The sequence below is a fragment of the Mus caroli genome, chromosome 4, assembly GCF_900094665.2.
Source record: "Mus caroli chromosome 4, CAROLI_EIJ_v1.1, whole genome shotgun sequence".
NCBI classification, from domain to species: Eukaryota; Metazoa; Chordata; class Mammalia; order Rodentia; family Muridae; genus Mus; species Mus caroli.
In genome coordinates, this window is record NC_034573.1 from 40,636,989 (window position 1) to 40,650,410 (window position 13,422).

Here is a 13,422-nt window from a genome sequence, read left to right on the forward strand (position 1 = left end):
CCTGGAACTCACTTTGTAGACCAGGCTGGCCTCGAACTCAGAAATCCACCTGCCTCTGCCTCCCAAGTGCTGGGATTAAAGGTGTGCACCACCATGCCTGGCTACCAGCACGGTTTTTTAACTTTCTATGTTTATATTCTGTTGCTTTTACAAAGCAATGAGACTGTTTCATTTATGATATGTTTTATGTCCCCACCCCCACCCCTTGGGTCTCATGTATCCCAGGCTATCCTTGATCTCCATTTGTAGCAGAGGATAGCCTGGCTTTGGTGGATGAATTTCCCATCCTCTGCCTTCACCTCCAAGTGAATCTCCAAGTTCGGTCGATTCGGTTTTGGGGATGGAACTCTGCCGACCGAGCTGCACCCTAGCTTCTAAGCACCCCATTCTTGGAATTAGGATTCCTGGCTGGTTTGTTGTGTGGCCTTTACCAGGCACACCCCCTTCAGGGACAGGTGATTATCTGCCCATAGAATACGGGCGTTGGATGAGATAGACGGTTTCTAGACTGCCCCTAGAATAAGGGCCTGAGATGAGATGGTTTCTAGAGACCCTTTCAGGTCAGAGACTCCACAACTCCACAGTACATTTTTAAAGTTCGGGATGGTTTTGTAATAATCAGGACCTGCCTGCTCATGCGCCATCACTGTAGCCTCCCAGATCACAAACGCTCCCAATGACAGGGGACTCAGGTGGTACTTAGGCTTTCGAGCTGGCGCTGGGCTCTGGCAGCCACACTTATACTTAGTCTCCCTTTATGAGGGGATAATAACACTCATTTGCAGGGAAGCTCCAGGTTGGGGCCACAGGGCAAGGTCCCCTGCCACACTGCTTTGGCCCTGGCAACGCACAGCACCCTATGATGCCCACCCAGCCCTCTGCCTGTACACTTAGGTGAGGTAGGGCTCACCACCTGCGCTGGCCTGGGGAAAGGGAAGGGTCTCCTCTTTTTAGCCTTAAGAAAGTCCTTGGGCGAGGGAGAGGGAGGCAGGCGACCAGGAGGTGCTGAACCTGTTCCTTAATGGGGACAGATGTCAGGAAATGAGGCAGAAGTGTCCAGAGATGGGCTTAAGCCTTTCTCTCCCTCCACATCCCTCAAGAGATGTCTGGAGGCGAGGGACGTGTAAGGACACATTCCTGTGCTGAGGCACAGGTGGTTATGAACAAGTCCCTGGAGCATTCGAAGAAGAGCAGGCTCTGAGGCAGAAGGGCCACATGCTATCTAAGGGACACTATCAGGATTGCAGCCACAGTGGGACCAGATTCCCCAGTTTCAGCTAGTGAGAGTCCCCATCTCGTGAAGAATGCAACATAAGACCTTCATCAAAAGGCATCTTACAGAACTTCCCAGCCCTACACCAGAGGTCTTTAAAGATCCCGGAGTCACTGCACCCCTAGATACATGCTCAGTCCCCCAACCCCCGGAGACACTGTCTTCCTGGCAAGTGGACTGAGGACCGAGTGTGGCAGTGCCAACCCTGTCCCACCAGGCTGGTACACAGAACTGGGCTCCTGCAGCTGGCCAGGACGCGGACCAGGACGTCCTTCTCCATTGCCCGAATGCAGGTGGGTGTTTGCTCGGCTCGGGTCCAGGCAGGTCTGAGGCTGAGATCTGGCCACTGCCAGCGCGGGGCTCCTCCTCCAGTTCCAGGCGATGAGCCTGGTCTGGGTAGCAGACTGCTCGCCCCACCCGCGCGCCCAGGTCGCCTCGGCAGGGACTCGGGGATGCTTCCTCCTCCACTGTTTCCCCGGACTGGAAGCTGAGGCCCCCGCGGGTAACCCAGCCAGGACAGGAACAATCACGACTCGGGTTCACGGGGCACCTGGGCCACACTAGGGCCTGTCGAGACTGGCTGCCGCGCCCAGGGCGGGCCGCTCACCGCGGCAAGAGGCGCGGGCGGTGAGGACTGGCCCCTAACCTCTGGAGCGCGAACCTGGGGGTCGCTGCTCCTAGTCACCCACTGAGGGAGCGGCCGCACCAGTATCCCGTTGGGGAAACTGAGGACTGAAGCGGGGCAGAGCTTTGTGTGAGGTCGTGCGGGGGTCTGAAGGATAGGTCTCCGCGACGCCGGGGACAGCATCCCTCCCGCCACCGAGCCGCAGCTCGGGCGCAGCGAGCGTCCCGCCCGGCCCGGTCCCACCCTACCTTGTTGGCTGCCGCGCAGGTGGCGGCGGCGGCGGCTCCGGCGGCTCCCGCTCCCGCTCCGCGCTTCGCGCCGCCCGCCGAGTCCCCGCGCCCAGTGCCGCCGCCTCCCCGCGCACCCCGGCGGGCGGGACCGGGCCGGGCGGGGCCGGGGCGGGGCGGGACGGTGAGGCCCCGCCTGTGCGCCGCCCGTCGCCCGCAGCTCGGATCCCGTCCCGCGTGCACACACTCTCGCCTCTGACACGCTCTCGCCGCAGGCTTTGGGTGGGACTCGGATCCCGAACCTCAGTTTCTCCTTGCTGAGATGGAGACTGTCACCGCGCCTGCCTCCCAGATGGCTCGAAGCTGGATCCCGCAGCGAGCGCCGGGACCGCAGCTCTGCAGGCGGCGGGAGAACTGGAGAGCAGAGGGCGGCTGCGCATCCGGGAGATCCTTCCCACTGCTGCCATTAGGGGGCGCTGCGTCCAAGCCGGGTGCTCACTGAATATGGAAGATAGGACGTCATATCTTTCATAATAACCACGCCACACCACCTGTCTTGGAAAGAGTTCTTCGTGTTTTGTAGTGATGTGTTTGGTGAGGGGTGGGGGGAGGAGGGAGACTAGCACTGTACCTGGCGCATAGTAGGTATTGTATATATTGTTAACTAAATACACAATTTATTACATTTGATCTACCAACGCCTTCAATGTAGTCATAATACTCCCATTTCATAGATAAGAAGTTGAGACTTTAGCGGAGTTCTTGGTAGGCTCTATAACTAATTTAATGTATGATTTGTGATGGTGGAATTGAACATTAGGACCTTGCATATGCTTGTTGGGCAAGTATTCTACCATTGAGCTACACTGTGAGACCTCTCCTCTTTTTCTGAAACAAGAGTCCACTAAATTGCTTAGGTTGGCTTTGAACTAGCCATCTTCCTCCCTCAGCCTCTAGGAGCTGGGATTATAGGACTTCACCACCACACTCAGCTCTGGTGAGTCCTTGAGAACTCACTTTAGAACAGCAGTTGCTAAAGCCTTCCTCTGGTTCCCGCTGAACCACAGGGCCCTGGGCCATTTTTCTTCCTAGAGCTGTGGGTTTCCTACATCTGAATTTCCCCTGCATCCCTCTTGGAGCTGCACTGGCAGAAGCACACAGCGTACAACCGCAGCCGTTGGACCTTTGCCCTCAAGGGTCCATGCGTGCGTGCGCTTTTGTGTAGGTAGGGGTCAGAGGCAAACTTTCAGAAGTTAGTTCTTTCCTTCCATCTTATTTCTGCAATGCTACATATTTCTGGCTGGCTGTCCCTGAGCTATCAGGCAATTCTGCCTCCCATCTCCAAGTAGGGAGGCATTCAGCTTTTTACATGGTTCCTGGGGACAGGTCTCAGGCTGCCTGACTCCTGCGACAGCACTATTACCCTCTTAGGCATTTTGCCAGCCCATTTATTTTTTTAAAGAGGGTCCCACATAGCCCAGGTTGGTCTTACACTGTCTATGAACTAAGAAGAACCCTTGAACTCATTCTCCTGTCTACCTCCTAAAGGCTGGGGCCATCATGCCAGGCCCACCACCACAGTGTTTCTGACTTGGCTTTATCCTGGAGCAGGCTGACTCATCTGGATGCCCCAGCACAGTAAAGGCGGAGCTAGGGTCTGGTGGTCCTCTCTCTCAGCATCATTCCCAAGCTCCGGCTTGCATCATCTCCTTTGGAAGGTCTCTTTCAAAATCATTTTAAAAGAAACTCTTTTTTTCATGGTGCCAGGCCAGTTGTCTGTTGGGACAGGCTTGTTTGACAGGGATTATCTGGGGGACTGTGGGCACGTGGACCCGTAAATCAGAGGGGAGGCCTGGAACCTGGCATGCCTCTTCTGTGTCTGGGGAGGGGCTTTCCCTGTGTCCTCTTACCATCTCCTAATCCTGCCTCAGGTGTGGAAGGCAGCCCCTGACAACCCCTAAGTTACACACAAGGGGACACAGCCTACCAGGGCCTGCTCAGACACTATGGGGTGTGTTGGGTTGGGGGACACCCACTGATTGACTTTCTACTTGTGTCTGTGCGTGCGTGCATAAGTGTCTCTGTGTGTGCACGTGTGTGTTGCACTGGGAGAAGATAGCCCCTGGGCAAGGGTCTATTTGGGGTATAAGCTTGAACAAAGTAGTCTGGGAGCCTGTCCCTCTCACATCGAGGCTTTGGGGTCTCTAGGCCCCTGTCCCTTTGTTCTCTGAGAAGGCCTGCTGGTCCAGGGGTGGGAGGGGTCGATCTTGGAGTTCCGGCTCTGTTCTGGGTAGGAAGGTGGGGCTGTGGCATCAGATCCTCCAGCCTCTGAAGCAGTGGCCCCTGGGGAAGGGGCAGCAGCTGTGGGGCGAGCAAGGAACCTGACACTAGGGGTAGGCCCCAGGCCCTGAGGGAGGGGCAGGCTCTGCCCCAGCAGCAGCCCAGAGAGTCTCAGGCTCACCCGCACCCCTTGTTTGTTTCTGTTCCAGTTCAGGCAGCCCAGACGCTCATGGCTCATCGTTTTTCTCTTATTTATTTGGTTTCTGAGACACTGTTTGGCTGTGTAGTCCAGTGTTGGAACTGCTGGGAACTATCCCACACCTGACTCCCCTTTTTCTTTTCCTAGAGTTGACCCTGTGGGTGTGCCCACAGGCAGTCACGGCCAGAGCCCGCCCTCCCTTTCTGTGTGACACTACATTAAGTTCTCTGAGTCCTGTTACTGGAGCTTGGCCTGCTCGTTCAGGGATGGAGGAGGCAATTAGTCCCAGAACACTTACCCCCCAGGGTTAAGCCTCCTGGCTCCAAGAGTAGCTGAACACAAGGCCCAGCACTGCTGGAACACAGTGCAGCTTGGTAAGAAAGCTGCTCTGGTCCCCCAAGGAGGAGCGCAAGTGCTTGGCAGAGTTCTCCTCTAGGGAGAGTTGAGGCAGAGGAGAGGTGGGGGCTGTGGCTTGGTGGGGGAGTAGTAGAGAGGGCACTGTTTATCTAGCAGCCTGTGCCCACAGTTCGACCTGTTTTTGGCTTTTTGGTGGTGGCTTTTGGGAGAGCCAGTCATTACCTAGCCATGTCCCCTCCATGTAAGGCTGCTTACCAACTGGCTCTGGTGAGCCCAGTGAGCTGCTGCCCTGCTCCCCTCCCAAGCCTACCCTGTTGGCCCCACAGGCCAGAGTGGATGCTTGCTCCAGGCCCACTGTCCAGTCCACATCAAGTTCCTCAGGGTAGCAGGCAGGGGCTCCCCTGGGATGACCCAGTGGGCTGTAAACAGAAGGCAAGCTTTAGGCACGAGGCTGTAGAGATGGTCCTTATGAGCAGGGTGGTCTCAACACACAGATCCAGGTGGCAACTCAGAGGGGATACTGTCTGGAAAGACAGATGCCCTGAAAATGCAGGCCTTGAACTTGGGGTGCCACATAACGGTGACCAAGGCCTGGAGCCAGAGGGTGCCAGCGGGAACATTCCTGACACCTTGTGCCCAGGAGTCCTGGTAATGAGATATCTTCTGTCCTAAAGGTGGAGCGCCATCAGCTGCAAGGATGTTGATTTATGTCATCATGGCTCTGACAGGAGGACCCGAAGGTCAGGGCCACACTCGACTGCATGGAGTCTGAGGTCAGCCTGAGTTCCTCGAGACCTGGTCAGAAGACGAAATCCAAAGGAATGGAAAAGGCGGTGCCTCAGAGACTGGTCAGGTGACCGGGCGTGTATCCCTGCCTCCTGTCCTGTGTGTGAAAGTGCTCTGTGGGGCAGTGACACAGGCTGGCAAGCCTGGGAGACTAAGGCCTGGAGAGGGCAAAGGCCTGGTCCAGGGTCACACACACCTCCCGCCCATGGCTGAACTCTATCTTCCTGCCAGCAAAGGTGAGAAAGGCTTTGGGGACAGAGGGGTCCGTCAGCTGTCGCCTTCTCCTTCGTCCTCGCTGACGCAGCCCTCGGGCGGTGGCGCTCTGCCCCGGGATGCCCGCCTCTGCAAGTACTCCACTTTCAGCAGCTCCAGCTTGCTCAGCTCCGCCTCCAGTCGCTCTCGGTGGGCTGCCCGCAGCTGCCGCAGTTGCTTCATGGGAAATGGGTTCATGTCATTGAAGGCTATGCTCATGAGCTTCCTGAAAGGAAGGTACAGTCAGCCAGGGCACGGTTACCAGTTTCGGCCCGGTCCCGACATCCGTCCACCCTAGAATGATGGTTGGTCCTGCCTTCTGGAGCTAACCTTCCGGGGATGGGGGTGGGGGAGACTATTCCTACCTAGAGCTGAGGCTGGAGGGAGTTAGGCAGGTACCTGATCCAGTAAAGGAAGGGCAGCTCTGGAGGGCTTCCTGGAGGAGGCACATGGGAGCTTAGCTTTGAGGATAGGGACCAGGCTCAAGATAATGGAGGAGCAGTGGAGGAGGGAACCAGGAGGCTCCTAGGGGCAGAGCCAGTGGTGGGTTGGTTGTCCCACATCCTGGGTCTTGATGGCAGGGTGAAGGTGGGCTTTGGAGCCTGCTTGCCATACAAGGATACAGAGGGGGCGGGCAGCTCACCGGCTGTCGCAGATGGTCTTGGTGAAGAAACGCAGGTACTGGTAGATCTCCAGGCTGTCCTGGAGTTGCAGGATCGCTTCCTCATTGTACTTGAAGATGGCCAGAGCATATCGGAACACCACCTAGGGCACAGTGGGATTCAGGTGGGGTAGAGACCCAGGCAGGTACTGTTGGGGGGGGTGCGGGGGGGGCATGACTCAGCGACTCCAGGAATATGGAGGTTTCTGGCAGGCCAGAGTGGAAGCCTAGGGCCACGAAGTGTGGGAGGCAGTGGGAGGGAGGGACAGGTGACAGGAAGCCCTAAAGGAAGCACAGCTTGAAACATTGCTTTATGCCTGGTCTCTGAATGCCTGAGCTCTCTACAAGACATGAAGAGGCACTGCCCTGCTGGAGTCAAGGGCGTTAGTCCCAGTAGCATCTTTGGTGGGTCGCCTGGTGAGGTCACAGGCAAGGCTTGGACCAGACCCAGGCTCCAGAGGCAGGGCCGCTGCTTCCTCTCATATTGCACAGAGCACTTTACAGTTTAGTATCACAGATGGCTCTGACAGGTGGCCGTCTTTCCGTTCAGTGGGACCAGGCACACTTACCTTGGTCCCTTCATACAGGAAGGCATCCCAGACCCGCAGGAGGATGTCACTGATGAGAGAGTCGGCGAAGACCACGAGGAACCAGTTGAAAGTGATAAGAGAGAGGTCTACACGGTGCTGCCCCAGGTGCGCAGTCAGTCGGGGCAGCTTCTCCGAGAGGAGGTCCTGGAGCACCCGCTGGTCCGCCTGGGAGGCAGAAGAGGCCTGTCACTTCGGCTGGCTCCCTCTCTGCCTGCTCTTCAGGCCCCACGTCAGAGGTCCTGGGCAGGCCTGTTTTGTACTGGGAATGGTGTGTGTGTGTGGCAGGTGAAGCAACATCACCATGCCTCCTGACACTTGGGCAGAGCAACAGGCTTTGCCATGGGTCTCTCCATGGGTAAGTCCTTGGCCCCTTTACCCAGCCAATGTCCCTGACAACTAATTTGTCTCATGTTTTCAGGAACAAAAGAGACTTTTCAAGGCGGCTTCTCTAGACCCATATTGGTCTGACTCTTAAGATGCTTGGCGGACACTTGGGGTGAGGGTCTGAGACAGATACTGATATCACAGTGTGTCCTGACACATCAGGTGGCAGGAATCTAAAGCAGGAAGCTGCAGGCCACAGCTGCTAGTGACCTCTCCTGGTGGCTCTGCCTTATTTATTTCAGTGGACATGGCTGGTTACTCCTGGGACAGATCCCTCCTCCTTGGCAGTGCCCTGATCTGTGTCCCCTCCTGCTCCTTCTTGCCTAGAACCGTGACAGTCCTCCCTGTGACATCAGTGTTGCTGTGGTGAGAACTCAGGGATGCCCTTCCCTCCCTCCCTCCTTCCCTCAGAGGCATGACAGCGCCAGAGCCCCATGTGAGCCACCAGATCCGTGATGAAATGGGACCAAGAACTGCCTGTGATCCACAGTACAGCAGTCAAGGCAGGGGCAGACTCCTCCCTCTGCTGGTAACCGGGGACACTAGGTGGGGTCCCCGGCTGCCTATCTTCTCTGTTCTGAATTTGGCCAATTCTCCAAGGTCAAGGTAAACCAAAAGCAAGCTTGATGCTGGTGCACAATGCATCTCCCTTTCAGAGATCTTAAGACGCAGCAATGAGATATGGTATTTCCTAGCCAGCCTTACTGTAGCGGGGCAGACCTAAGACATGGTTCTAACCAAAAGAAAAGAAGGCAGAAAGGAGAAACTGCAGACTGAAACTCCAGCAGCCACCTGTCTGCTTTTGGCGTACACCACGGCCACAGACGGGGTTGAGGGTGGCACAGCCCTCTTGTAACCAACTGGTGATGAACATGAGGATGGCGGAGCAGGAAGCTGGGGGGAGCCTGACCCTGCGGCATCAAGGACCATACTTGGTCCCTTCCTCTCCATGAGGCCAGGCGCAGTCCCTTCTGTCTGAGCTGGCTCTCTCCTTGCAGCTGCGCTTGATCCCTGCCATCTCAAAAGGCACCCAGGAGGAGCGGTGGGTGTCAGACATGGCAGCAGGAGGGGAAAGAGCTGGGGGTGTGATGAAGGAAGGATAGAGGCTGCAAGGCAGAAGGGCTGCCACAGCAAGAACCCGGTAGGGGATGGGGATATGACTTAACAATTCTTAAGTCCACACAGTGACCTTATTACTATTCTAGAGTAGGCCAGCCTGGGGTTCTTTGCCTGGTTCGGGGCAGCAACCCTGCCCGGGGATGTGGCATCCTCACCTGCCCAGCCCACCATCACGTGGCCTCTCTCTTTTCTTGACTGGGAGATGGCAAGGGACATTGATTTCTGTCTCCCTCCCCAGGAAGCAAAGCTTCCCGGTAGCATGACGTCACCACTGGGCCAACTTGCAGGTGGGTAGGACCTCACCATCTTACAGGCCCTCAGTGCCAGGAGACTCCTAGCAGATAGAGAGGGTTCAAAGGCCACTGTGTTGGAGAGGCAGAGTCCCAGGATCTGCTGGCCTGAAGGAACTCCTCTGGGGGAGGGGGTTGCCTCGGGGGGGGGGGGGGGGGGGGGCATGTACCGCCCTCCTGCTCACCTGGGATGCAGTCAGTGTCTTGCTGTAGTACTCAGCTGGCAGTATGGTCTCCACAATGGCCACCAGGCACCAGAAGGCACTCTCCTCATCCTCTAGGACCAACAGGGCGATGGCCGCCAGCCTGCAGAGAAGGGAGGAGCCAGGAGTGACCCACAGCAGTTGCGGTGCTGCATGGCAGAGAGAGCATCCTGGGGCCTGGGTTGAGTTCTCCCATACGGCACTGGGCTAGCCCTAAACCCAGACCAGGCTGGTAGTCATGGCGCCCGGGGTGAGAGGTTTGGAGGATGCTCACAGGTCAAAGTCCAGAGCCGTAGAGATCAATTCAGAACAGAGGCTCTGAGGCTGGGTTGCCTGGGTGGGAATTATGGTAAGGATTGTTTCCTGGGTGGCCTTGGGTAAACTACTTAACCTGTCTCAGCTTCAGCCTCCTCATACGCATCAGGGCTGGGTGAGGACCAGTGCTCAGCGCTGTTGGCAGTCAGCATGTTTACTGTCCACCCGGTGCATGTAACGCGCAGTCAGTGCTCAGTAAGTACTGGCTACCTTCACCTTCGCACTGGCAAGCTCTGAGAGCCTGTGAGGGACACCACCCACCTGTGGGGGCTGTGTGGTCCCAAGGGAGAGCAGACCTTGTGCCCTACTCGCTGGCACACCCTGTGCTGAGCACACACACCCTTTCCTCCTATGCGCCTTCACCAGTTATGAGGTCCTACTGAGACCGGGGTGGGGGACAGCGGGGGACAGACAGACAAGCCTTGAGCTGCGTGGGGACATCTCCCCCCAGAGAAGCACTCTGCTTCTTCCACCTTCCCTGAGGGGACACATCCAGGCCACATCCAAGAGACCACTCCCCAGCACGGCTTCCATGGACCCTGGCAAACACACAGCCTGTCCTAGACACTCGCGGAGGCTCAGAGTGTTTCAGCAAAGCCTCGCGACTTTCTGTAGCAATGAGCCCAAGGGACAGACACTCTGACACAGGGGGGTCCTGGGAACCATGGGGCCCTTCTGTACATTACACATCAGGTCTGGGGAGCAGCCCTCTTCAGGGCAGCTGTAGGGAGAAGGGTGCTGCACTGGAAGTCATGGGCTCTCTGTGGAATTACAGAAGCTTTGGTTTTTATTTTATTTTAATTTTTTAAAATGTCTTCCTGACCTTTTTTTTTTTAAAAAAAGATTTATTTATTTATTATATGTAAGTACACTGTAGCTGTCTTCAGACACACCAGAAGAGGGCATCTGATCTCATTACAGATGGTTGTGAGCCACCATGTGGGTGCTGGGAGTTGAACTCAGGACCTTTGGAAGAGCAGTCAATGCTCTTAACTGCTGAGCCATCTCTCCAGCCCTGATTATTATTATTATTTATTATTTTGAGATAGCCTCACTATATAGCCAGGCTGGCTTAGAACTTGCAATCCTCTGGCTTCAGTCTGCGGGTGCTGGCGTTGCAGGCGTGTGCCATCCCAGCCTGCACTGCAGAGCCTTGCAGAGCCAAGTGTTTATGCATCTTGGGGTTCTTCATGGATTGGGTTCATGGCCTCCATTTCCTTTTGAGGTTCATGACTTAGAACAGGACTGTTTTCCCCAAAACAGGGAGCGCGCGCCCTCCCTCCTCAGCGGATCGCTCGCTCACATGGGGAGTGACCGGCTCCTTGCTCTGTCTGGCTCTGCCTTCCATGGGTATTTATACAAACCCTCCTGACTCTGAGCTGAGTGCAAAAAGAGAAAAACAGCCACAGGTCTCCTGGGACATTGGAGGCTCTTGGAGCAGGGGGAGGGGACCTGTAGAGGTCACCAGGTTCAAGAAAAGAAAATGTCCTGTGTGTCAACTACCACTCTGTCAGTGACCAGGGGACACATATGTAATCATGGAACTTTTGGCTGTTGAGTCTGAACACTACCTGAGACTTTCCTTCAAACGGGTCTCTTCTAGTTTCTTCTTATGGGTTACCTCTGGTCAAGGCAAACATCTTACTGGACAGATGGGGAGACCAGAACTCAGAAGGCAAAAGTGGCCATCACTAAAGATCATCTTAGCAGAGGGGACCGATCCCGGATGCCCAAGTCCAGCCTGCTGCTGTCTCTCCTAACCCACCCTTTCCCACAAAGCTCAGAATGTCCTCAGATCAGGAACTCCAGTCTGTATTGTCTTAGACTTCTGCATACAGATGGCCTTATTTGAGGGTGGTCCCTGCCAGGGCTCACCACTGCTGAGGGAGGGTGGAGGGGGGGGGAGTACAATGGGACACCACCTGAACAGGCCTAGAAAGGCATGTGAAGAGGGCGGCGAGAACTACATTTAGTGCACTCACATTATTCTCATAAGAAAACGGACTTCAAGTGCTTGCTCTGAGCTGGCAACACACATCTCTGCATTATCTGTAACCCTAGGAACAAGCTGCCTTAGGTGAACTGTTTATTCGGCCACAGTGCATGCAGTTCTAAGATTGACCACTAGATGGCGACACAGACAGCCATAAGGGACTTGCAGCTGCAAAAAACAATACCTCTCTTGAGATGGAGGCAGGCTCTAGTGTACATAGCTTTCTATTTAAAGCAATAACATAAATATTTGCGTGGATACCAATTATGTGTGCTTGCATATCAATTTAAGCAAAGGCAGCCTCGAGAGATATACTGAAAGGCACCTGCCCCCTTTTGCTTCCCATGTCCTCCAGTGGCCGCCTTGTTGTTGGTCTTACTTTACTTTATACCAGGGCATTCTGTTCCCGAGGCTCCTACCATGACAGCTTTCCCTGTCCCTTAGCCATTGGCCAACCTCTGGAGTTCAGATCCCCTGTGTGGCTAAGGCCTCCGACTTCTGTAAAGGACACACTGGATTAGAAAAGCTTTGGGAGTGGCCCAGCATCATCCCCTGTGGCCCAGTTCCCACTTAGAGGGTGGGTTGTAGGAAGGACTAGGCATGGGCCAATCCAGGGCCAGAGGCTGCTGGGCTGCCACGCACAGTGAAATTCTGGACAGCTTCTATAAGCTCAGGTCTCAGCTGGAAGATGGGGTCCCCACCTCCACCTGCAGGGTCAGAGCTTAAAACTCACCACTCACCTAATCCCGGAGTTTCTGGTCCTCACAGCTTCTGTTTCCGTTTAAACTCAGGCCTTTGCATCCTACCACTGAGTCACGGCCTCGGGTTTCTTTCTTTCTTTTCTTTTTTTGAGACAAGGTAATCCCTACATCATGCAAGCTGTCCTTGAACTCAACTCTAGTCCAGGCAGAAAGGCCGTGAACTTGTGATTCTCCTGCTCCGGCTTCTTGTGTAGCTAAGATTTTTGGTCTCCGTCACCGGCCCCATCTTTACATCGCCTACTCCTGAATTTTGGTCAAGAATTCACCAGCACTTACTGCTTTATTTGTTCTCATGTGTATCTGTGTGTTCTTACGTGGGGTTATGTGCACCACGTTTACATGCATGTCCGTGAAGGCCAGAAGACGGCGTCAGATCCCTTAGAGCTGGAGTTATGGGTGGTTTCAGGCCACCGCATGGCTGCTGGGAACCTGGGCCTTGTCCTCCGACCTAGTTTAACTGCCGCCAGACTATGCTGGCTAGAGTTTTGTCAACTGGACACAGCTAGAGTCATTTGGGAAAAGGGGGTTTCAAATGAAAAAACACCTACAGGCCAGCTGGGGAAGGCATTTTCTTAAATAGCATTTGCTGTGGGAGGGCTTGGCCTACTGTGGGTGGGGCCACCTCTGGGCAGGTGGTCCTGGGTGTTGTAAGGAGGTAGGCAGAGCAAGCCATGGGAGTAAGCCAGCAAGCACCGTTCCTCTAGGGCCTCTATACCAATCCCTGCTGAGCTCCTGCCCTGGCTTCCCTGGAGGATGGACTGCGAGCTGTAAGATGAAATTAACTCTTTCCCCTCAACCTGCTTTTGGTCATGGTTTTTTGTTTTTTTTTTTAAATCACAACAATAGAAACACCAAGACACCATCTCTCTAGGCCCTCTTAAACTTTAAAAAAAAATTACACTTATGTGTGACTATGTATGCACGTGCCAAGTGTGCGGAGACCAGAGGACAACTGTGGGGGCTGATTCTCTCCCCCTGCCATGTGTGTTCCATCCAGGGTTCGAACCCAGCCGACCCCTTTACCTTCTGGGCTGTCTTGCCTGTCTCTTCACAGCTATTCTGAAAGAAGATTCACACGTGTCCCTTCTGGAATTTAACGTATGTAGA

The 13,422-nt window shown here is 55.1% G+C and overlaps 2 protein-coding genes across 3 annotated transcripts in view; both read right to left on the reverse strand.

Moving 5' to 3' along the window:
• Positions 1-2,226, reverse strand: part of Coro2a (coronin 2A) — a 52,606-nt gene extending 50,380 nt beyond the window's left edge. Inside the window, exon 1 of the mRNA XM_021160099.1 lies at positions 2,147-2,226. The gene's annotated coding sequence lies outside the window, so the exon portion shown is untranslated. The remainder of the gene's footprint in view (positions 1-2,146) is intronic.
• A 2,416-nt stretch (positions 2,227-4,642) lies between these two features.
• Tbc1d2 (TBC1 domain family member 2) overlaps positions 4,643-13,422 on the reverse strand; it is a 44,444-nt gene continuing 35,664 nt past the window's right edge. For both annotated transcript variants that reach the window (XM_021160588.1, XM_029475694.1), the window contains exons 10-13: positions 9,229-9,349; positions 7,230-7,415; positions 6,643-6,764; positions 4,643-6,225 (exon numbers count right to left, since the gene is read on the reverse strand). In XM_021160588.1, coding sequence (XP_021016247.1) covers positions 6,015-6,225; positions 6,643-6,764; positions 7,230-7,415; positions 9,229-9,349 — 640 coding nt within the window. In that variant the 3' untranslated portion in view covers positions 4,643-6,014. The remainder of the gene's footprint in view (positions 6,226-6,642; positions 6,765-7,229; positions 7,416-9,228; positions 9,350-13,422) is intronic.